This window comes from Melanotaenia boesemani, chromosome 16, assembly GCF_017639745.1.
Source record: "Melanotaenia boesemani isolate fMelBoe1 chromosome 16, fMelBoe1.pri, whole genome shotgun sequence".
In the NCBI taxonomy this organism is placed as follows: domain Eukaryota; kingdom Metazoa; phylum Chordata; class Actinopteri; order Atheriniformes; family Melanotaeniidae; genus Melanotaenia; species Melanotaenia boesemani.
In genome coordinates, this window is record NC_055697.1 from 24,017,427 (window position 1) to 24,043,872 (window position 26,446).

Genomic DNA, 26,446 nt, shown 5'->3' on the forward strand with positions numbered 1-26,446 from the left:
AGGGGCAAATCTCCACCTGTCATAGTTGATTCAGATGTAACCTTACAGGTTTACTGGGACAAGGAGGGTAGCCACAATAAATAGCCAAATATTCTGTAGGTTTCAATTTCACTATCAATGCTTTCACTTTGGGGGTCAAATTACATTTGCATGTATATATTCAACTAGGCTTAATTAGATTATGGCCGATTTAAATCTAGTCTGCACACGCTGCATATTTGCCTCGTTTTGTAATGTCAAAACATTGTTGGTGTATATTCCTACCATCAAATTCCCAATAAAGCTGCTCTTATTGAGTTAATTTTCTTTTTTTTGTCAGATGGCTAAATGTGTCGGAAATTCTGACAAAGAATTAGTTAAGACAAGTTTTACCAGACTGTCGTTTAGCTGTAATAAAATCTTAAATTTTATAACATGCAAGAACAACACACTGTCAGACATATTTCTATCAATAATATAATTCTCTTTCTTAGCAAGGGGACAAGAACGGTGGTCCAGTTATATAGTTAGGTCGAGCTCTAACTAGCTTAACCTACCTGTGCATGCAGTCCTCTTCTTTCGGACAAACACCTGTAACTTTTCAGCATGAGTTGATATGACTGCAGGAGGAAATCTGAACTGGTTCACTTATCACAGCTGATACTTTCTACACTGTTTGATCAGGCAGAACATGAATCACCAACCAATATGTACAATTCATAAAAAAGAAGGTTAACAAACAGGATTCTTTGCTCAATCTGCTAACAAATGACTCTTTGCATATTTGTATATTTTAATATGAAAGCAATATACTACAGTCTGTACAAAGTTTGTAATTTTATCATAAAAATGATAAAACGTTTGCTTATCATACTGTAATGTGTCTGTTGAGTACATTCATATGACTCATAAATCTGAGACATTTGTGTCATTTATTATTGCAAATAACAGATAGAGATTGTGGTTAAAATCCCCATAATTCACATGAGTGTCACATTGCAACAAGAACATTGCAGTTATTTTTGCCACCACATCCTCCAAAGATCCACAACTCCCTTTGGACATAATCTTAGTAGGAAACAAGAGCACATTTCTACTTCCTGTCAGCGATAATGGATAGTGCTCTGCTTTTGCAAAGGTCTTGTTTGTCTGTTCCAAATATATCATTTTTCTTCCACATAACTGGTTAACAATGAGTTTGGATACCCTTTCAGAGAGAAGGCAAACAGACCTCCTATCCCCCACCACCCAGAAGTTCAAAACATTTGGATTTTTGTCTTTTCAAAAGATAATAATAACATTAACTGCTGTATAATCTGATCTCATCATACATTGTCAAAAAAATAGGATTTTGATTATACAGTAGTATATTATATATATATACTTTTGTGGGCATTAGTAGAAGCTCAGTACATCATACATAAAATTAGAAAGCAGTTTTTTAGAGGAGTTCACCATGTTGCAATATTTTATTTGAAACCGCACAGAGAAGTTATGTTGCTGAGTCAGAAAAAGTCCAATGTGTGGGTCACAGAGGTATTGATGTGAGAAATAACATCTGGAATTCAGTCTCCCTTACATCTTGAACACAGTGACCCCTATTTCCTCCTCTGTGAGATCATTTGGAAATAATCACAAAACGCTATGTTCACAGCTAAAAATAATGCCATTGCTATGAATGGTGTTTTCTTACTATGTTTTTAATACCCCCCTCTAGTTACTCTCTATTTTTGTATCCCTCTTCCATTTCCTCTCATTCCTTTTTCATGTCTATATGTTGGTTTGAACTTGGAAGGTCATACATGGGCCTACATGTTCATGTTAAGTTCTCATCCATCATACAACCTGCTGAGCTAAGCATTAAATCCTTTCTGTGCCAGCCAAATAATAGGGGCCAAGGTTGGAGAACTTTGGCTTTGTTTTTACACTTATGTTGTGCAGAAAACATACCTTGGTAATCAATGTTGTTTTCCGTCTCTTTTCTTGTAGTCTCAGCAAAAGTGCATCGTGATCTTTGCCTTGGTGTGCTGCTTCGCTGTGCTGGTGGCGCTGATTTTCTCAGCTGTGGACATTTGGGGTGAAGATGAGGACGGGATTACAGAGGAGAACTGTAGCAGGAACTGCAGGTGAGACATAAAGAAGGACAAATGCAGTTGTTGTCACTGGTTTCCAAACTTTTTGCCTTGACTTATCTTATCCTCAAAGGTTTTGTTTTCATCAGATAAATATTTCTTCTAAAGTGTGAAACAAAACCCAACTAAAAATTGGAAGAAAAAAAATATAATTTCATTTATTAGTTTTTCGTATTTCTTTGTCTATGAATCATCTACTGTTATGACCCACTTTTGACCCCCACTTTGGCTTAGGATGGTGTGCCATTGGTCTGGGCTCTCCCACTGTCCTCCTCCTTCTTTCTTTCCCCCCTAGGCATGTGGGGGTGGGTGCCTTTTGGGGTCAGTGGCGGCTCATTGGCTGCGGTCGCTGTGTGGCCCGGTCATGGGGAATGGCTGCTCCTGGCCTGTCTTGCCCTGGGGGGCCTCCCAGGGAACAGGGGTGCCTAGTGCCGCCAGCAGCAAACATTCTAGAGGGAAGTTTGCTTCCCTTCTTCTTCCCCGCTCTCTAATACACACACACACACACACACACACACACACACACACACAGACGTACACGTCATGCAGGGTGGAGCAGAGGGGGCCATCTCAGTGGCCTCCTCTTATGCACCCTGTGGTAACTCAACTCTCAGTTTTAATTACACTTAGACATCAAAACACAAGAAACATAACACACAATGTGGGGTAGATAGATAGGGGTAGAAAGATGGAGGAGGGTGGGAGTGGGCATGGGGGGTGGGGGCTCTGGCTGGGGCTCTCCTCTGCCACCCTCTGGGGTCATCTTCGATGTGGGGTGGCTTGAGTTCATGCTTCGGGATTGCTGCTGATGTCCCTGGGCCGCCCTAGTCTGCCTCTAGCCTCTCTGGTAGCATTTGCACGATCACACCCACCACTCCTCATCACTGATCACTCCTTCCTCATCCTCTGCATGCTGACACAGTCACTGTGTGACATATCATTGTTGTGATATGTTTGTGATATGTCTTTTTGATTTGGTTATTATTTAAGAACTCTTAATGACTAGCAGCTCAGTTTTTCTGTAAAAGCCATAGGAAATTTTCTGGTGTGTTTATGTACAAGTGCAGCAGTTTGTTGTCTGGTGATAGTTTGGTCTGAAGGGTCGTTGCTTCTATCTGTGGTGTTTTTGTCTCCTCTTTCTTTTTTCTGCTTTCCCTTTTGTTTCTTTTTGTTGTCTTCCTCCCTTTCTGTCCCCTCCGGTCAGGTCCAGCAAGATTACATAGATTCCATAATTCAAAGTAAATAAATAACAGTAAATAAATTAATTAATTAATCAGATTATCAAGAGGAGCCTTATACCCATAATCCTCCCCTTGGCAAAGCAAATTTGTTCAGCACAACACAGCAACCATTATCATTTAGCTTGCTATGATGCTGGACAGGACAAGTAAAAAAAATAAATAAATAAAATGACCTACTTTAAGTTTTTTCCTAATTCGTTTTGACTGTGGTAAAGGCGAATTGTTTTATATTTGGTGTTAATATTAGCCTTAGTAGAGATGCACTGATTGCCGTGACTTACAGATTGCATGTCAAAAAAAAGTCTAAACCTCTTATTTATATATTTATTTCAAAGAACTATAATTGACAGCATTATTATAGTGTAAAAAAACACTGTATGTGAAAAATATAACTTTAGCCCCTTTTAATCATCTGGGAATCTAATTGCAATTATACGTGCCATTTTCATTTTCACTTCATTTTATGTTATTGTCATGTGTAAATGAGGTTCAGTGAGCTATAGCTATTCTGTTAAAAGTAGGTGGTGCTAAATCTCCCTTGTTCTGTAACAGTTTCAACACAATGTGATTGTGAGCTATACGCAGTCACATGTAACTGATTTGTAATTTGGCCTCCAAAGACCCAAGCTTTAAGTTTGTATGTACTTTAAATCTATCCAGGCTATTTGGGAGGGTTGAGTAGGGTTTGGTGAGTATAAAAGCAAAGATGTACCTTGAAACAGGAAGTAGTTTTTTAAAAAAAAGGTTGTTCTCATTTGGGATAACTGAACTTTTAAAATGCATGTAAACAGTTTTGTCTAATAAAAGACACAGAAAATTAAAGCTCTCAAAACTGAATTAATGCACCCACAAAATGCAGCTACAGGTCAGATAACCTCTGCATGTATACACTCAACTTGACTCGAGTGGGCCTAGGTATGCCTCATAAACCATGAAGTTCCATCTTTTTGTATTTTTTCATAAAAACAGTGAAGTACAACTGTATGCTGATTTAGCTAAATTACCTGTAAAGCTGCTTTCTTTCATATATGTAACTCTTTCTTTTCTCAAACAGCTGAACACTTAGAAAAATGTGGCTGAAAAGTATCTCATTAAGATTCCCTTTCAATTTGTGGTCAAGTAAAGCACTTCCAGACTCAATCTGCTCTGATCAAATGCTGAGTTATAAAGACAGTATCATCATTTGAAGACATCTGTGCTGCACCACCAATATGCTTCACACAGCCACACAACACCTAATATTCAGTGACAAGATGAAGTGCCCAAATCTATGTCTTAATTTACAGTCCAACCTTGCATGCACAGTAAATATCATGCCTCCAGTGGCTCTCCCTCAATGTTATGGATATCTCTGTATAAGTTCATGTGGAACATTAATGTAAAAAAGACATATTTTCATAACTTCTACAGATTAATGAGCTGTTAATGTTATGTATCTCATGTCAAAAAGAAAGTTAAAATTGTTCTAGGCTACAAGACCTTCTCTCTAAAATTAAACTTCACAGAAACTAATCTAAAAGCTAAATGCTCTTGGGTCACAGAATACAACTTTTTTTGCACAACTAAAATTCCAGCTCAATATAAAACATGAAAGAGAACAAAGGCTACAGTTTGGATGTTTCTGCAGATCTCATCTCACAGTAGGCTGTAGGCTGACTATATCATCTGGACCATACGCAGACCGTATTGTGTAAAGTACAGTTACGTTAATTAATGGCTTATCTGTGTTGCTGAACCCAATCTCATTGTCTCTTCCACTGGCTTGAACTGATTACTTTGCTGTTCTAAAAGTTACTTCGAACCACACTTTGGCTAAATTCTACAGTCTATGCAAATTTTAAAGATGTGGATCCCAAGACGACAAGTCTAAAAACCTCCACAATCTGTCTTGGTGTCCAGAGAGAAAGTAGCTGATCAGCAGGTACTGTGCTGATACAGCAGTACTTTTCCATCTCTACACTTCCCACTGGTTCCCCATTAGACTCTTATCGTTCAATTTAACATTCAGCCTTGGATTACTTCCGCCCTCTCTCTTCTTCTTTCTGCATGTCTGTGTCCACCTACCCCCTCCATTTTCTTCCCCAAATCAGCCATTAACACCCCTTCAAAAAACCTCTTAAGGCTGAAAGAGTAATCCTGACTTGTAAAGCGGAATAGGACTCCTTTTTGCATCTAAAGGACCCCTAAAGCTTGGGGGGTTCAATAGGCGATAAATTCGAGGCTGGGGGATGAAGAGCCAGATGGTGAGAGAGGAAGATGATGAATAGATTCATCTGCTGTTATTGGCTTGCTGTCTGGGATTTGAGGGTCTTTGCAGTTCAAGAATTAACTCCAAACAAATTATCGAAGTGTCTGCTGTCAGATTCCATGTGTGCAGTATTATTACTGACGAGGTCAGCGCTGCAGCATGCATCATTTGAAACAACTATAATGTGTCTAGATGATTATTGCATAAAGCATTTTGCTTCAAGCAAGTTTGCTCCAAAATAGGAAAGGTGATATATTACTATGAGCACAACACCTTTCATAACAGGGGTGCAGTGATGCTTGATCATGCTGTAAATTCTTATTATAGCAATTTCATATAAAGCAATTTTGTGACTTTTCTGATAGATTCACACTGAATAATTAACTTACTTCATACTTAATTTACATACAGCCAGCAACCCTCTCTTGCTTTGTAGCCTCTGTTGCATGTTTACAATTACAAAACCTTTTTGACTTGAAGCCACACAAAAGCTGTGTGTTATTGTAACTGTAATTATGTCTGCTGGTTGTTTCACTATGATCATTTTTTTAAAACAGGAACCAGGGACCTGAGTTATATTGTTGCATTAATAAATAAACAAATAAATAAATAAATAAATAACATTTCTCATTATTGTATAATTTATTCAATATATACTTTACCTCCTGATGAGAAATTTAATTTGCCTCTGTGATATAACATGCACCCTCTTAGGCTTACAATAATATGTGTTTCCTGGTTGTTGGAACAAATTAGTAGCTGTTTATACCCTCTTATCGGATCATATCTAAATACCAGTCTGATGCATACCTTGTGTGTGTGAGTGTGTGTGTGTGTGTTACTGCTTGGTGTCAGGTGACTCATAAGAGACTTTCTATTGATCTACAGCCACTTTGTGACTAAGATGCTCAGAGACCCAGACTTGACTCATGCCTGAAATGAGCAGTCGACTACCTCGGGACGCAAAGGTCTAAATGTTGTTCAGTCTAAATTTGCTTTCTTTCTGTTAGTTTTCAGACAGCTCTTAATATTTCATTTATCAACCTCAGAAAGCACAGACTGCAGTACTGCACACATTAACATGATGACACATCTACAGGATTTAGCCTGTTGCACTCTTTATTTGTGTGTTAACTTTATACACAAGTGAAATCAGATGTACCTTAAAAGTTAAATATTTCACTGAGGACTGTTTACGTCTAGTGCTAACAAGTAGACAATGCTAAATACAAGTGTGAACACCTACAGGCCACATTTACATCCACTTCTACATTGAGAGATTGTCTGGGATAAGGACTCTGGGAGAAGCATCCTGGACCACCTACTTCCTGGATTTAAATTGTGGAATAAAGGTTCCCCTAAGATGTTTTCTTGCTCTTGTGCTCTCTGGAAGATTTTTCAAAAAGTTACATCCAAACTCAAACGATGTATCATTCACAGCAAAGCTCCGGGTTTCATTTATGTTCATTTCTAGTTGCCATGTTTCCTTTAGTTGCTGTGTAGAAGATGTAAATACAACCTGTTTAACACTACTCTTTTAATTTAATCTATTTGTTTGTGTATTTTCACATTTTTTATTACTCCTGTTCTTGGACAGAATGTCCATATTGCTTTATCTGTTTTTTAACTAATTTAGTTAATATGTAACTTAGTATTGCTGCTTTACTTATTTTAATTAAGGCTAGTGTTGAGCATATGGCAGAGCTGCTAAACTCATTTCATTGCACTGTACAAAAAACATAATTCAATTTTATTCTAAAATAAGAAAAGATGAGTTTAAGTATTGTTTTTTCCTTCTTTTAGAAGCAACTTTGTAAACAAAAGATTAAAAGGACATGAGGCACCAGCTGTTTTTGGTTTGAACCGGATAACAAACTCACAGGACTGTCCGACATATTCTGAAAAGTCATGATATCCCAAATATTCCCAACATGAGAATACTTCTTAATGAAAAGCTTCCTCCATTTCACTCTTGTGGGTGTTCACTGCTGTTGTTGTGATTATTTTCTGTTCTTTAAAGAAAAAAAAAGAATTGATTGTTACAACAACTACTTCTTCTACTGAATCAGAACCTCCTGCAACACATCCTGCCGCCACTATCTGATGACACCAGGCAGCCTACTTTATTCTTTTCAAACCAGTTTATGGAAATGTGCCCGATTTCCGATTTGACTCTCCAGTGAACGGAAACTTGACTAATGAGTAATACACCTGCCAGAGTAGCACCAAAGTGCTGAATCTTCTCCTTGGAAATTAGCTTTTGACAGGTTTTTTTGGTCTCCTTAATGCTGGGGTTTCATTCTAATATAGCAGATCTAAACATGGCACTTTAGAGCGATTGGGGAGTCTGCTGCTTTACATTACAAGATGGGCAACCTGTGAATGTATTACAGGCTAGAAAGTTCCTGTTTGCTGTGAGCAGACATATTTTTTCTGGCTTTTCTCAGAGACTGCTTTAGAATAAAAACTAAAATTCATTAAAACTTCAGTTTGCGAGTCTTTAGTCAGCAGAAATTTGCTGACAAGGAGTTCTGAAACATCACAAATCATATCAGTTATGACATACTGCTTGTTGTTTTGCAGGCAGCTGAAATGTGTTTATTAAAGGTTAATGAATGTATATACTTAGAACTGTCCATTTGCCTACAAAAGTATAGAAAAAAATAGTCTGCTGCAAATAAAAAAAATGCAATAAAGAAAAACTGCATCTAGGTGCAGATCCAGAAAATTACTTCTAAATTATGTTATATTCTACATCTGCTAAAAGTTTTACAGAAATCCACCCTGAAATAATCCTGCTAACAAAGAACAGATTAAAGTTTCTGACAACTCTTGTTTTCCTAGTGGCCACTAGATTTTATGGCATTCTCTGCATATTATATAGAAGAATAAGAATAAGAAACCTTTATTAGTCCCTCAGTGGCGAATTGCTTTGTTGCCACAGTACAGGTGCAGTAAGCAAAAGCACACAAGTAACATCAAAAAGAGCACACACACATGATAAGTAATAATATGTACAGTAAATGGTCTGACAGGGTATGTGCAGTATATAAATATGTACATATGTACACAGTTTACATGTGTTAATTGTAAAGTCTGACAGCAGCAGGGAGGAAAGACCTGCGGTATCTCTCCTTCACTCCTTGAATCTAATATGCTAGAGTTTTATATTTGGTGCATCAAAATTGAAAATAATTTGAAACATAAATATTCATTTATCAAAACTATTTATCAGAACACCATGAGTCTTTTTATTAAAAATATTAACCACTATGGTCATGCAAAAACAAATTTTAACAAACTAATCAACAGTAAAACTGTTTAACCAAAGTATCGCCTACTCTACCGATAAATTACATCACAATATAAAATGAAAAAAATCAGCATAAACTATCTAACATTTATATCAAGCTAGTCAGACGACCTAATGTATTCTTTGAGATTTGATACCATCTTGGCATATTTTAGTTAATGGCACCACAGTAAGCTATAGAAAATAGTGCTTTATCAAATTAAGTAGCAAGGAAACGAGAGGGGTTTTTGTTTGTTTGTTTCTGAAGCCTCTAGTGAATAGAAAAATTCTTTCATCTCCCTGGCCATTTATCTTTTTTTATATTTTTATGTTTTATTCCTAAAATCTATGATTGGGTTTATTAAAGGAAGCTAAAATGTTCATTTTCAAAAAGAACAGCATAAATTTCTCATAAAACATATATTCACAAATATGATGAGATGCACAAAATAAGAGACTTGACTTTAAAGATTGGATTTTAATCAGCTGCATTAGTTGTTTTTGTGTTTAATAAGCTTTCATTGCAGTGTTGCAGCTTAATTCAGATATGCACACATTCCATTAAATAATATTTTCTTTGCATGATTAAGTTTGAAGCTAAAAAGAGCTGCTGGTTTAAGGAGTCAGGCAGTGAGTGCACACCACACACACTACGTCAGGCTTCAGAAACCTCAAACAGATCTTTGCACAGCATCAAGCAAGCAATGCTAGTGCCAGAATGTGGAGAGAAAACGAGCCAAAGAAATTACACTGAGCAGAATGACACGTTTTCAAGATCAGGGCCTAGAATTTTGAACCCGAAGATTTTACTGTAGCGATTTCAGGGTGTTTCACATGCAAGGAAATATTAATAAAATGCAAACTACTAACCATTTATTGACAGATATTCAATTCATTCACTTTAAATACAGAGACACAGAGATTATCTTTAAAAAGAAATACTGAATAAATGATAAGTGGACATTATGTACTTGTTTAGGAGCAAAAGGCTCCCTGATTAAACTAAAATGAGAGCACACAGGGGGCATAGGGCAGTGGTACCCATATTAATGACCTTGTTGCTGCACAGCCAGAGCTCAGGGCAGCTCATGAGAAGGATGATAATTAATATCAGACATCAGGAGCTGACTCAGGCACCATTTGCTACTCTAAGTGTGCAGACGAAAAGTGTAACAAGCACCTGCCTTTATTTAGCATTATCATATTCATTACAATAGCATGTTGTGGTTTTTGTATATTGTTTACTAGATGTAAACACATCAATACTGACAGTTCTGTAATGTGAGGAAATGTTTTCTCTGCATCATTTTAAGACAATAGGTCGAAGTTATCCAACTGTGTTCTCCTACCAGAAGATGAAAATCCATTATCATTCGGAGTGAAAGTGAAAGCGAGAGCTGCACTCTCTGGTTTTTTGTTTGACTGTCTCATGTATGGATGCACACACACAAACACACGCACACCATGAAGTTTACACAACTGTTTTATTGGCTGCTGGGGCTGAATTGGACCCATGACTGTGCAGATGGGTTACAAAGGAGGAAACCAGCCATGCACAAACCAGGCTGCATAAATCAATAAATCCTCTGCAGGAATAAACATCTGCCGCCTCCCTGCTTACTCTAATTTTAATACCAAGGCCTCTCTGGCTGTTTGAGTTACTCACAATCACTATTTATCATATCTCTCAGCCATTAGATGAGACTAAATGGTTTTCCCTCACAATAAGATTACCCCCTCCTCTTCTTCAGCCTGTTTTGCTGCAGTTGTCCCAGTTTTTATGTCTATTCAATACAAGAAATTCCCTGCAATGTGTGGTGTGACCGCTCTATGATTTTTATCACTGGTCAGTGTACAGGTCGAGTTCAGTCCTTGAATTTTATCTACTACAGATGAAAAAAACAAACATAATCTGCAAAATCTCAGACACTACACATCAACACTACAATCTCACTACACATATTGCAATTTCCATGATGACATAAACATGCTATGCTCACAGAAGGAACTGGTTTCTCAGTATGATACCTCCACATTATCACCTGCAGCACACACCCCACCAGGGTGCCCTTGAGTCAAACACTGGTTAGATGCTGAGGTGTCATTCTCTGACTGACTCTGTGATCTGGTTGTTCTGAGTGCAGCCAGAAAATCCGGATCAAAGTTTTTACTTGGATAGGATGTGTTTCGGATGTGTTGGGGCAGACAGTCATGTTGGTGGAAAAACAATGTTGGTTAATGTCGAGATGAAAATACTTTTCAGATCTTACAACAGTTCTTTCAAACCAAAGAAAGACATAAACAATACAAAAGATAGACAAAACATGAGAAAAATTACCAAGAAACATCATTACAAACAGAACAAATTGAAGTAAACATATTAGAAGAGTTTATGCAAAGTAGAAAATTTAAACTAAAGAAGGTGGACTATTTGAGAAGACAGGAGAGACATGGGGACAGGGAGCAGAAAGAGCTGAGACCAGAATTTAATTAATCTCAAGATACTTTAGAGACTGTTCAAAACTAATTCAATACAATCCAGTTACAGTACATGCAGTCCAATTCAGCACAGTTAAAACAATTCAAGCCAGTTCATTCTTATTTCATTCTTATTCTTGTTGATCATTGTGAAAACCAAGTTTGATACTAATATGATATATAGGGCTTCCTCTGTGGAACCAGAGAAGTTTCAGAGGCCCTAGAAACAGCCCTAGAACAGGTATCACCAGCTCCGATTCTCAAGGGCCAATATTCTGCAGGTATTGGATGCGTCCCTGCAGTAACACACCTGATTCAAAGATTGGGTCATTAATGGACTTGTACAAACCTTGACAACAAGCTGTTGGAAATCCATTTTATTTTAATCAGATGTTGCAGTAGCAAAACATCCAAAACCTGCAGGACATCAGCCCTCGAGGACCAGAGTTGGTGATCCCTGGCCAAGAAGATCTGCAAGTACAGGCATCACAGTCTGCATAGGACCCATACATGCAATGCGCACCATTTGAAGCCTAGTTCTTCTTGTTTAATTTGAGATTCCTTGGAAAACATTTTCCAAATTTTACTTGAACCATTACTAACAAAACCTGTAAACAGATTAGAGTTTGACTCTAAATACACTTAGCCTTATATTATTTACGTTTCTGAAAAGGGAATCTAGTATGTTGCAGTGTGTCACCAGGTGGTCTTAATAGTGTTAGTATATGATAAATCACCAAGCTCTCAATTCTAATTGACTACTTGTGATAAATGACTGGAAAGATGCAACCTTAAGCTTAATTTAGGGGGTGACAGGATGCGTTTGGTACATCATTTATCATTTACAAATTCAATGGTACATTCAATCATGATGACATTGTAACCATGTTTGCACTAATAACATCAATTGATTTATTAATGTGCTATTTAGATAAGTCATGTTCAATACAATGAAGTAAGACAGTGAGTTTTTTATATGCATACATTACATATTCTACCCATTCACTCTGAAGTATATTTATCATATTTCTTGCTTTTGTCCATTCTCTTCACATTAAAAGAGAAAAAATTTGTTCAAGTGCTATTTTCTTCAATAACATGTTTTATACTTTCTTGGTCAGCCACAGAGGTGCAGCAGGAGGTGTTCACTCACTGCGCCCCACTTTCTTATTTCTCTCTTAAAATCCAGTTGCCAGAAATCAATGTCTAAGCTGGATGCAGAGAGGATGTGCTGTCCATTGGAGCTTGATAAAAGCCTTGTTCTGAGTGCCTGCAGATGTAGCTCCTACCCTGCTAACCCAGTCCTTTGACTCCACTGCTAAAGCCTGTGTAGATTACAGGGATCCCGATAAATTATGAAATAGGCTGGCAGAGGTTTACAATGATGTATGCAAAACATTAAATAGTAAAACAACAATCATGGATACCATTTCCCCATTATTTAACTTACAGCACTGGGGCACAGTTCATCATAAAACCAATACCTTAATGTACTCAATCAACACAGAACATTGCAAGGATGGAGCCACAATGTAAGTTATGCAAGCCAATGAATTGGACATATAGTAGATATAAAGCATTTTTTTATTGCCTCTATATATGATTTCACAATGTGCTCTGGGCTGAAGCTACAGTATATCACCCAAGACTGCTGATGGTTACATTAAAAGCATGCAGCATGTGGCAGTGTAGGGAGTAGTCTGCATGAAACAAACAAGAGTACAGTAGAAATGTGTCACTTTTCCCTGACTGGCCGTAATTTAATCTGCGCTGCTTAAACTCTGCACACTGGACTTTTATTATTCTCAGCATCTGCCAGAGGCAACAATACAAGATCTAATTATGCTCGATAGAAACTAAGGCAGGCTTTTTATTTCTTTCATTAGTTTAATGATGTGCAAAGGAAAGAAAAGAACTGTTAGCTGATTAGTCATGGTGTTGTAACACAGCAATGAGTATAGTTTTATTTTACTGGCATCAGATCTTTTAATAATTATAACACTAATGCAAACTGGTAATTGCTTTGTGAAAGACCATAAACCCAACATATTCATTAGGTTTCAGTGGCAGAGTTTTGTGATACTTATAGCTTTTTGCATCTTTTTGAAGACAGTTTTGCTCTCATTATTTTTCACAGTGTAGTGCTTGTGGAGAACATCCCTGAGGACATCTCCTTCTTAGACAATGGCACAGCTCATCTCCCTCTCTCAGTGGGACTGTACAACTTACTGGACCAGGCTATGCGGGTCGTAGAGATAGTTTCCCCGCTGTGGCTCCTCAACTCCTCTGACTATGAAGCCAGCTTCCAACCTGCAGCCAGACAGGTAAAACCAGAGCATCCAGAGACTTCACACTTAACAAAAGTTGTGACTTTTATTTCACAACTTTTGTACATAATAACCACTAGTAGCCGAACTACTAAGATCCTCTACTTTTGTCTCATTAAGTAGCTTATAATACAAAAGCACTCTATAAAAGCCCTGCATTTAAAAGTGTTTAATAGGTCATACACTGTAGACTTTTATCTTTGCTTTAAAAAAATACTGGATAATTTGGTCTTAAAAGGGATATTTAATCAACACATTCTAAAATAATGCAGAAATATCCATGTTTAGCAAAACTGCTAACAAATCATACCATGCAAAGATGTCCAAATTGGACACTTCACCTTCATAAACTTAAAATATTTGGCCAATACACTGCATCCAAGAGGGTCTGGTATGTTGTTTTTATGCAACTTTTGTTCTTATTTGTTGTTCATCAGCACTTAGAGCAAATGTATTTGATCTGTTGACGTTTTTCAGGGTTTGGGGACTAACCAGTAGAGGAATTCAGCTGGATTGAGTTTAGATTCTTGAAGATGTTTCGCTCACATCCAGAAGAGCTGCTTCAATTATGATTTACTTAGACAGTAAAACATCAGGCTTCATTGGCTACTTAGGTGAAATCTCTGACTATCTCCATCAGAACTGACAAGGCTTTTCTGGATGAGAGTGAAACATCTTACAAACAATCAACCCAGTCCAGATCACTTGACTCGACCTACTTTGGATTCAGAGATAGTTTGTAAATGCTCCACTGTTAAGAATCAATGAAAGTATCGTGTAAAATTGCACATTTTTGTATGTTGTTATACCAATTTATAACATTTAAAGATATTGGAATTTAGATTAATTAAATGGTAGCATTTTCAGTATGGTCTTATGAAATATTGTGTTAATAATACATCACGTAATGACATACACATGTCAATTTTTTGTATTTATTTGTATTAGTTTGACCCATGTATTCTAAAGGAATGGTACTCTACACTAAATGTTTACCCTGATCACTTTTCACTTAATTCAATTTTGTTAAATGTCATGTAAAAGTTAAAAATATTCCCAAACTGCTATGCTATTTCCACATATCGAGATCATGTTCATATTTCACAAGCACTTCTTAAAGTTTGAGCGTTCAGGTGTAAAGCTAAATAAATAAGCTTAAATAAAGCTAAGAGTTAACATACACAATCCATTTTCCCCTGTTATAATCATGCGTGAGTGAAAAGTTGGTGAACTCAAACAGGAATTACATCTCAGGTTTTTTTTACAAAAAGTTTTTTTTTTTTTTTAACTACCAACCAAATTAGTGTTGCGAAAACAGACCAAACTGCAGCATGATAGAAGTACAAAGCTGAAAATGATCCCTACTGTAGAAAACCAATGGCTTCTCCAGGCTTTTGACTACATTTTCAAATTGCTCGCATTAAGGTATCATTTTGTAACTGAACTGGATGTGTTTTATTGACTGTTGTCTGAAGGGTTTGAGCAGGCTGAGTGCATTCATATACACACTTACACATGCTCTCTGTTTTAAAACATAGAATATGTCAGACTGAATGAAAGTCTGACACAGAAATTTCAGACCACAGAGAAACAGATGGCCTCTCAGCCGTAAGCAATCTAGAAAATTTATAGTATAGTAAATTTCATATCAATCTTGAGTTTAAAATAACATAAAGTTACAAGCAGTGAAGGTGGAAGTTTTCTTGTTGCAGTGCATACTGGTATGGATCATTCTGTACCAAGCAACTACAAGGACAAAATGAAGATTATAATCCTCAAGACATTGTGCTGGAGTGTTTCAGGTAACTGAAAAAGGTTGCACCTGCATTATTGTTGCAGATCATTAGGAATTCATGAGATTTCTGAACCAAGGTGTGAAAAAAAGTCACCTTGACCAGAAAATGCTAAACAAGTGCTGCTTTGTTCACACCTTGTCTTTGAAAATATCACTAGATGTTTCCTTTGGAATAATCACAAACTTAGGAATTTAAAGCTGCACTTTAAGAGACACTTCAGCCATTTACTGATCCACTGTCATTATACTGAAGAAAGCATTGTAACCTTTAAGGATCTTTTTCCTTCATTTCTTGAGATATTTAGATTTTTCAGTCCTCAGAAATGCTGGAAACTACACTTATCACTGTTAGTTAAACACATGCATTCACACATCTTGTTATTCAGTCCACATATTAATAACATATTATAACATATAATAACATTAATACTTATAATAACATCATCTTAGATTTTCTATTAGAATCAAAACTTACCATAAAAAGTGAAGAAATTGTTTTTAGTGTCAGGGACCTTAGTAGTGTGTGGAAGATCAATGCACTGCCACAGCAGTCTGGCACTTCCTTGTCATGCTGTGGGATTGAATCCCACTCCTGAACCTGGAATTGTTCAAGACTAACTACTGTGGTTTTTCACTCTAGCAAGTACAACCTGTTCAAGCCGATCCCACCGGTGTTCAATTGTGTTGAGGTCTGTAGACCGCTCCCTCCTCGCCACCATTCTGGAGGTACTCTGTGATGATCCTGGCTCTGTGGAGGAGCGTTGTCATCCTGGATGTTGGGGTTGGATACCAGATTCTGGGGATATGGGATCCCCACTGGTTTCAGAATCTCATTTTAAAATGTCTACATCAATTAGGTGCTAATCCGGTTCCAGTAATACACCTGTAACTGGCACACAGCAGGCAGCACTTGAATCAAGACTGAACACTAATAGGAGAATACTGCAGCAGATTTTGGAACAGTTTTGGGGGACACTACTTATGTTGCTCATTTTACAGAAGCATAATTCTTACTAGTAACTAGTGCTAACTCACTGTAAAGGCAACTAATTAGACCTTCCAACAATATGTAATACAACACAACTGGTATTATTATAAGAGAGAAATAATTGACTGAACACAAATGTCCTTACTTTCTGTGCTAAGCTAATGTTGACAGGGTGATGTGTGATGGTTAAACTGAACTTATTGTGTAAAATCAAAATTATCATTTAAAGGAGCTACTACAGTCATGAAAAAAATAAAATCACCTCTTTACTAAACTTTAGAAATGAGAAAACATGTATAATCTGGAACATTTGGGCATTAATGTTTCCAGAGGTCACTTTTTATTTTGTGATATTGTAAATTTATATGTTCGTTATGATTTTTTTTTTTGAAGAAGAAGAAGAAGAAGAAGAAGAATTTTTTACACATACAGAAACATACATTATTGGGTTGTTAAAATGAGCTCAAGTGGTCATGTCTGTCACCGTGACTGAAAAACAAAGCTAGCAAGAAGAGTCATCTCGGACCGAACTCAAATACACACTGGAACAAACAGCTCAAAAATAGCGCATCAATAGTAATTCATTATTACAGGAGCTCCACAGACTACATCTGAACTCCGTCTTGGCTGAATATACAGAGCTTGCATGTCAAGCGACATCCATGGTTTATTGATGTGTTTCCCTCAGGGCAGGGCTCTGCTGTCCGCACTACAGGGGCTAAAAAAGAAAGGAATCCAGCTGAAGATCTCCAGCGGGATGATCAACTCAACTGAGCTGGAGACTCTTGCTAAACACGGTCAGCTCCATCTCTCTGATTTAGACATGTTACCTGTTTGTAGTTGAACATACTGAAGCTTGGTTATCTCCGTGTGGTCTGTTATAGGCACATTTTTCTGGACTTTCTCTTATTTTAATTTATTTTGTTTTAGTCTGAGTCTTGTTGATCTTATCACTGTTTATGTCTCTTTGTCCATCTCATTGACTCACATAGTACCTCTTTTTTTTTTAACTTAATCTCTTCTTCTGTTTGTTTCTCTCATTCCTCATGTGAAGGTGCTGAGGTTCACTATGTGAACATGACAGCATTGACTAAAGGCAACATGCACTCCTCCTTTTGGGTGGTCGATCGGACACATTTCTACATCGGCAGCGGAAGCATGGACTGGAGATCTCTGGCCACAGTTCTGTAGACCCACTGAACATTACAACACACACAGAAACACAGCTACTTAAACACACTGTGAATGAAAATAACCCTGATGGTTACAGTTTTTCTGGCAAGCTTTAGCTGTTGCAGCTATCTGCAGAAACGGTCTTTGCTGAAGTTGTTTATGTGAATGTAGAGTAGGTTTGAGCTAACAGTCACCATGCCGAATAAATTTCCAATCAGATGCTTTCTTGATATATCATGTCATATTAGATACACAACAACTGCACAAAATGAGGATGTATTTTATGATATGATGAAGGCAATCACTGAGGTCAGGAGGTGGCATGAAAAGCTGAAAATAAAAAATACTTCATCTCTTTCTTCAAAGTAAAAATCTTTTTGTTAGTCATCCTCATCTATTTTTAGACATCCATAAATATAAACCTTGATTTCAGAAGATGAATTAAAAGTGTCTCATTTCCCAACATCTATATGTTTTTGCTTCCTACCTTTTATACTCTTTTGCCTTCATATCACAGCATTTGCAGCTGTCAAATAGCAGATATGTTGAGGTTTGATTGTTTGTATTTTTAGATCCGTCAGACTGTCTGGGAACTGTACATGACAAGTTAAGCTGCTGACAGGAATTGTAGTCTACTATGAGACACGTTTCAGGGTTTCTTAAGAGGAGATGCTATCAGTCATGCCAAATCATGGTTTTGTCAGACTTTTGCTTTGTTAGAAATACCCTCCTCATGTCAACACTGCAGGAGTAGAACAAGCGTGAGGAGGGAAAAACTGAAAAGGCAATTTAGAAGGAGCAAGCCTTCAGTGCTGAAACTGAGAAGAATCCCTTTGAAATTGAAATACTGCAGAGAGCAAAGAAAGATAAATGAGAGCAGAAAAAAGAATCACTGAAGTGTCTTTTCATTCCTTGCTGTTGTTGTGACGATAGGCAAGGGCTTGTAAATTGAATGAGACTTCAGTACAACATGGCCTGAGAAGAGGAAGGTGTATGTGTACAAGGAGAGGTGTATAAAGGGGCTTAAAAAAAGTTATTTCAACTATAAGAGGCTATTTTGATGGAGCTGATGGACCATATATTTGCTTAAATAATAAAAAGTAAAGACAGAGAGCATTCTCACTTTGTTGCTCATCGTTATTACACAGCACATAATTCTGACTACAGTTACAAAGATTTTATTGCTTATCAATAATTTAAACCCTGATACGGAGGAAAAGATCTGACTTTCTTCATACCTACAGGGCTCTAAATGTTTGTAGTTTCTTCTGCAGAGGAAGGAGCTTGGTGTGTTGGTGTACAACTGCAGCTGTCTGGCTCTGGACCTCCACAGAGTGTTCAGCCTCTACTGGGGGCTCCACTATAAAGACTTCATCCCGTCTTTCTGGTCCAAGCGCCTCTTTGCCCTCTCCAACAGGGATTTACCTCTGAAGCTCACCTTTAACAATACTAGAGCTCTTGCTTATGTTTCTGTAAGTGACCTTTAAGCGTTAATTTATTTTATTTGTTATACCATAAGCCCTTTGCACATAATTTTTCATGCCTTTTGGGTAATACAAATATCCATACACTTGTCAAAACAAAATAGATGTCTAGGATAAAACTGTGAAAATGTTGCAAAGCCAAAAGTAAACTTTACAAAGAAATCATAATATTCTGCACACAAATTATTGCCATTAAAATGCTGTAAGTCAGGACCAGAATCATCTCTGGCAGACTGGGACCATTTTTCCCATTTGGTAAGATAATGAGTTGTTGAGACGGATTTTGGGCAGCCATTATGTGGTGAGTGTCTTCAGCATGTAGGTTAAAAATGTACTTGTTGTATTTGTAACTTTTGAAGTATTGCAATGTGACAGCTTTAGTTTTTGTTTTCTGCACTGGTAGAGCATTAAACAACTAGTCGTGTGTTTATCACAAATTGCATTTTGAGATTTGAAATGACCAGAGGGTTGACTGTCCAAACCCTCCTTCATCCCAGTCATTCTGCTGTTGTGTTCTTGGGCAAAACACTTCACCCGCCTTGCTTATAATGTTGGCAACACTGGTGTAGAAATACTTATGAATGCTTGGGGTGGCTGGAAGGGCCGTTGGTGAAGCCACATTTCTGTTGGCTTGCCCCTGGGCAGCTGTAGCTACACATGCAGATTACCACCACCACTGTGTAAATGTGTACTGAATGATTAATGAATTTAATATCAATTTATATAAACATAATTATTATTATTATTATTAATTACAATAATAGACTTAAATTGTCAATCTGTTGTCAGCACAAATAATGGTGCTGTACTATTAGTTGATTAATAAATTCTGCACATAGCTTAGAAAGTAGGGGGTGTAACTGACTAAACTGCATCCATTACACAATAATGTTTTATCATTTTCAGCCAATATGTAACAGTCATACTGGCATTCAGCTTGTTTTCTCAAAGCTGGAAAATGATGGCGATTTTATAATAAAAACTGCTTCATACCAACCAAGTCTTGTTGCTCAGTGATAAAATTCTCATTTAAAAACTTGTTATATTGTCAGCAAACACCATGTATATTCCAACATGTGCAAGTCAACATACATCCATATCTCATGATGTGAGCACAACCTAGGTCAAAGCATAGGATGCCACATCTTAACAGGTTTATCTAGAAACTGGGAGATGCCACTAAATCTGTACATACTCACACAGGAAAAACAAACTGAAACAGCAGTGGAAGTGTACTATGGATATGTAGGTACTTTACATGAAGCAGAGCCATTGTTTGTTAATACTTACAGAAATGCCTTTTAAGTTCAGTTTTCTGCTGTCAGAGGTTCTTTTATCAGCGTCACTTTACTATGCAGTATGTTATAGAACAAAGTTTAAACCTGTAGGATGTAAAGATGTACTGCACCTTAAAGAGTCGAGGCCACCTGCAGCAGAGGTGTCAGTAAAAGATTTTAAAAGATTTTTCACATCTCTGCAAGATGCTGAGTCTTACAGTGTCATTTCCTTCCTGGTGATGAGTGATGGCGATGTCATCTGACCAGCAGCAGAAAGTATTTGCTATGGCTGTGCTGTCCATTTCCACAAGATTAATATGAACATAAACAGCACACTCAAGCACACACACACTCATTAATCGTCCAGTGCCTGTCAACAGACATTTAAAACCAAACCTAAAAACCTGCTCAGTACAAAATATGTTTACAAAAGAAGAGTTAAGTTTGGGAGAACAATAATTAAGAGAGTGCAGTTAGTTCTGTATATTATAAACACATCTGCCTGGGTCTCAGTAGTAATTAACATCTGTTTACACTGTACTCTGTGTGTGTTTTATGTGTTTCTTCAAAGAGCTGTACACTTTCAGCAGATGTATATGCTCTCCCCCACAATGCCATCACTATAACTGTATTTGCCATCCCTTCCTCTCTGTTGACAGAGCTCGCCAGATGTTTTCATCCCTAAAGATCGTAGCAGTGATCTCGAGGCCATTTCCAGGGTTATCCAGGAGGCTCACCATTTCATATACATCTCCATTATAGATTATCTGCCTCTCCTCAGCAGCAGCACTCAAAGGTTAGAGCCACTCTGGTGGTGTGTTGGCATATCATCAAGCTATCATCGAGAGGTTGGATGTATTGCTTTGATTCAAGTGATTAAACTCTGTGTATGCCCCGTGTCTCTCTGGCTATATGCCCACAATTGTGTGTGTCTGTGCCAAGGTACTGGTCTCGTATCGACGGTCTTATAAGAGAGGCTCTGATCTTGAGGAAGGTGCGGGTCCGCCTGCTGATAAGTTGTTGGGAAAAAACTCATCCACTTACGTTCAATTTCATCTGGTCCCTGAGGAGTCTATGTATGGAGCAGGCCAACTGCTCGCTGGAAGCAGTAAGTTCAAGGCCATTATGAACTATTTTAACCTCTACAGATACAGTTTATCATCTGCTCCCTGTATCTCTGTGTGTGTCCTTGTCTGTTTGTGCAGAAGTTCTTCAACCCCAGACTGCACCACGGAATAAACCACAACAGGTTTATGATTACAGACAGAGCAATTTATTTAGGTGAGCTCATCAACCAAACTGTGGATTATAACTTCACACACGTCATGCAGATCTGAATTTCAGAAGATTAGTTCTGCATCAGTTTTGTTTAGAAGACCGATATCAAAAGATCAATTTTACTGAGGTGGAACAACAGTCAAAATTGTATCAAAGAGCACCTCATTGTTCATTTTTATTTGTAAGAACTTTTATGAAAAGGAGTATTGTTAGCACTTTTAAATTGGGTTTTATTTACAAGTTTCACAAATTTAGTCCAGATGAAAGCTCCCCTCATGCATTGTTAGCTCCAGTATCACAATAACATGGCTCCTCAGTGCATAAAAACTGGGGCTAGCTGCTGTAAAAAAACATTTATTAGCTCTTCTATCATTTTTGTGTGTCATCTAATCAAATTGCACATATTACTGTGAACATAGTTCTGTGACATCTATGGGGAAAATAAACTGTAAAGCATTGTTATCTATTTATTGGTTACAAATAGGATGGTTAGCCTTGTACGTGATCAAATCCATCCAGTTGGTGCTTTGAGACTGTAGTGCTCCTACTGCTGCGGCAGGTCCATTATAGGCAGCAGGAAGAAAGAAATGTAAAGCAAAAATCTTATAATAGAGAAATGTATTCATTATACTGTATTTGATTTTGTGGAAGCTTTGTAACAACTTCAAGAAACTGGTTGTTTCTTTCCTTCATCGCACAGTTTACTGTTTCATGCCATTAAATGATCTGTTCTCCAGTGAACTGCACTAAAAGATATTTTGAGGAATGTAGGAGACCAAATATCCTAGAGTAATGTCATAGCTGGCAAGCTAAGGAAAGAGTAGAGATTGAAAGAAGTGCTATGTAGCTAGCTAGACAGTTAGCTTACTAATCAGCTAACAATAAGAAATTTGTTTTCCTTTTTGTTTTTCAGGTTGTTTTTTTTTTTAAATTTGGTTGTTTGTTTGTTTTTCTTTGTTTATTTATTGTGGGGGAAGGTTGGGGTTTTGTTTTGTTTTTTTGTTTTTTTGCTCACATTTGGACTTATGAGAAGTAACCTTGGTGCTGTCTCTTCACTTATCAATCACTAAATGACATAACTGTGCATGTCACTACAGTTTGTTCAAACATCCCTGGTAAACATTAGTCCAGTTACAAATTAATTACAATAATAACTATAATTAAAAGAAAATAGAAATATCATGGTAGCCAAAAAGATTTTTGTTGCCTGTAAATGATTCAAACTGCTATGCGAAACTAATGGAGTTTGTTTTTAGTGCTTCTGTAAGGTTTCCAAACTGTCTTTGCAGTCTCTTAAGTATGCTCTGTTTCCTGACAGGTAACCTTGACTGGGTGGGGAACGAGTTTGCTTTTAATGCAGGAGCAGGCCTTGTGATCAGTCACCCAGTGGGCATCGACGAGAGGAATTTCACGGTGGTGGAGCAGTTACAGGCTGTTTTTGAGCGGGACTGGTTTTCCCGTTATACCCGCACACTCCAAAGTAATAAGATCCCAGTTTGCAACAAGCACCAAATCACAAAGCTTGTGACAGTCAGAACCAGTAACTTAGACAATGGACCAGTGCCTATCAGAAAAGATCAGTATGACAATGGATCTTCATCACTGAGAAACCATCACAAAGTCAATGGGCTAGACAGAATAAATCACCGTGATGACAAGTTAAGAAAAATGAGTCACCAAAGCATGGCTAATGTACAAGGACCCATTATGGACATTTCCCAAGTGAGGGCTCAAATCAAAGAGAATGACCATGACAATCCAGTGGATCCACCCAGTCATTCAGTTGAGAGCAGTGGCTTCAGAGAGATGTCCACTGGATCTTTGTGACTTTCTTAGAATTTTATTTGGAGAACTGCTCTCATCCAGTGTCAATGGACTTCCTCTGCTGGATCTTTATAGCATATTAACACAATTAACACAAGTTTTAAGTACAACCCTGTTTAAGAGAATTAAAACAAGGAGGAACTTGGAAAAAAAAAGGAAACCCTCAGCTGTAGTCAGGCACTTTTTATGGATCCTATGAAAATGGAACCAAAACATCTCGGTTTAGAAGAAACACTTATTTATACACTAATTATATCTCACAACTTTGCTACTCATTTAATCTTTTTCTCTGTCATTGTTGAGATCTCTCAATCAAAGGATGCATATAAAATTGTGTTGATTGCCTGAATCTTGTATTTCACTTAAGCATTTTGTGGCAGTCATGAATTATCACCCTTTAAAAGGGAGAAAAACCTGCATGTCTGTGTGGAGACGGGAGGTAGTGCAGTATGTGTAGCTACACTAGCTACGTCTAACATTTCAAAAAATAATGGAAAATTTATAACGTGACTTTATTTGTTGTAGATTTTTAATGCCTCTGTGCTCGAATAGTAAACAATTTCTCCGCATGTAGATACATTTATCTCCTGTAGCATTTTCAATAAAAGAAACAGCATTTCTAATTTTCAAGTCTAAGGATTTCAAATTAGGTAACTTAAGAAAAACCAACTGGAAACCACCAGTTTGACTGAAAACTGCTACATTTAGTCTGATCCAATGAAGGAAATAATCAACCTCACATGGCCATTAAGAAATCGCTCCATAACTCATTTTCAGAGCTAACCCAAAGTTAAAAATGCAAAGGTCTAAAAGCGCCTCTCAAATCAATATCCATCATGTTTCAGTCTCACTATCACAAAGAGTACAGACAGTGGTGTACACATTGTGTACCCTAAAACATTAAGTTCAATCGACTGCCATATACTATCAGTATGAAACATATTCTCAATACTTTCTTTATACACAAATCAAGACAAGAGGAGGAAATTAATGTATTACATATTGTGATTTTCTGAACAAATGCTAAAGGAGCAGTTAGAAAAAGGGGCCAAAGGGTCTGCTGTCAACCAAATCAATACAATGAATTTTTAACAGCGCCTGACAGTTGCAGTTGCTGCATTTTAACCTCAAGGACATGCTGGCCTGTAATGTCGTGCTGAATCCAGCCTTCGTTCCCTTTAGTAGAATCAGAGCTAATCCTATGCTATGGATTGAAATATTAACTGTTTAATACTTGACTGAAACCTTGTACCTATTTTCATTTGCTTTTTGAATGTGAGCATGTAGCCTGTACCAACACACTTTTAAGCAACAATGCTTCAGAGGTTTATAATGATGTCAAAGCATGTTTTTTTCATCTTCTTCTTTTTGCTACTCTTGAGGCCATAAATCAAGCATGAAAGCATTACCAGCAAAATGTAAACAGTTGGGTCTTTATTAACAATATGCAGGTTGTTTAATGTGAGTGCTTTAATGTGAACGCAGCACATTTGTAATGAAGGCATTGTCTTTATTTGTTTAGCTGGACTAAAATGTCTGCTAACTTAAGCACAGAGAACCTAGCTGCAAAAAGAAAACATTTTGGTCCACAGATAAACAGATACATCATAAAGCATTTACAATGGACAAACATTTTGTTTGTTTGTTTGTTTGTATGTTTTTAAGCCAATGCACTTGCTAATGATGAGAAGCTTGATTAACAATTAATTAAGCAAGCCATTCGTCAGTAGTTCACTCAACAGGGAAACAATCGTTAGTTGCAGGCTTGTAATAAGAGCATTTGGATATTAAAATGTGTCTGCTTTGTTTATACTTCTGTCACATTAAAGCAACTTTACATATTCAGTTCTGTCATAATATAAGATAAATATTTACAACCAGCATGCATAAAGCCAAATTACTGATACCAGTTTCAGATGAAAAAGGGTTGTCTGGCCAAAACACTGGACTTGAGGGTTGTTGACACTCACCCATGGATAACTTCTGCCATCCAGTGGACATTATGAGTAAAACGCCTTTTACTTCTTTCTAAGTATGATAAAAATCCATTTTGGTATGTAAACATTGTTACTTTCATGCATCTGTTCTGTACATTAAAATAGCACAGAAAACAGTGTAATTTAAAAACATTTACATGTTTAATTCAATCATAGAAAGAAATCTTTTGTTGCTGTAAGTGTACTCCAACATGTTTTCACTGTGTAAAGCACTATGTCACCATTCTGCACTGTAATCCGACAACTGGTCCAGAGTCAGGTCCACTACATGATGCTGCTATTATCAATTAATTGTAATGCTGCTAATACACCCTACCTAGGCCTTTGTGTGTTATATTACTTGTTTACTTGTTTTTAAAGCTTGATATGCTGGATATGCACATTATGCATGAAGATGACACTGGAGAAGATTTTGTCCTGAAAGTAAAGAAAACTTTTTCAAGGTTTGAAATCAGCAATTATTAACATTCTTTTGTGTGCAAATGATAAAATCCAAGCAAAGAAGAAAGAAAGGCAAAAAAAAATCTGCATTGCTTTTGCATTGTTTGTTGACCAGCCCTCCTTTGAGGGTACAAAGCTGCTGTTTTCATGAAGTTGGGTAAAAAGTAAAGGACTTAAAGAGCAGTAGATTTACGTAAAAGGAAGCACTGAGTATTTTATGTCAATGTTAAAGCTTTTTAATGTCACCTTTGTTCTATTTAATTTATTCGGCATGACTGCTGTTTGCATGCCTTGCCTTTATAAACTGCACATTAACCATCAGCCTTCCTAGAAATTATGCTTATAGAAAACTATTGTATACCTTTTAAACATACAGATGGAATGTATATTCATTGAATATCCTTGTTAATGCACATTTAAAATAACCTGATTGCTCAGTTTTTACTCTTAATAAAAATAAATATCTTATCACTTTTTGCTACTGTGTGTAGG

At 37.1% G+C, this 26,446-nt stretch overlaps 1 protein-coding gene across 2 annotated transcripts in view; it reads left to right on the forward strand.

Moving 5' to 3' along the window:
• The window catches only part of LOC121656078 (inactive phospholipase D5-like), a 70,187-nt gene extending 46,190 nt beyond the window's left edge, over nt 1-23,997 (forward strand). Inside the window, exons 2-10 of one of the 2 annotated variants that reach the window (XM_042011101.1) lie at nt 1,969-2,105; nt 13,508-13,694; nt 17,169-17,277; nt 17,535-17,662; nt 18,928-19,125; nt 21,074-21,210; nt 21,357-21,522; nt 21,620-21,695; nt 23,011-23,997. In XM_042011101.1, coding sequence (XP_041867035.1) covers nt 1,969-2,105; nt 13,508-13,694; nt 17,169-17,277; nt 17,535-17,662; nt 18,928-19,125; nt 21,074-21,210; nt 21,357-21,522; nt 21,620-21,695; nt 23,011-23,519 — 1,647 coding nt within the window. In that variant the 3' untranslated portion in view covers nt 23,520-23,997. The remainder of the gene's footprint in view (nt 1-1,968; nt 2,106-13,507; nt 13,695-17,168; nt 17,278-17,534; nt 17,663-18,927; nt 19,126-21,073; nt 21,211-21,356; nt 21,523-21,619; nt 21,696-23,010) is intronic. The other variant, XM_042011102.1, reaches the window with a different exon arrangement.
• Nucleotides 23,998-26,446: the final 2,449 nt, after the last annotated feature.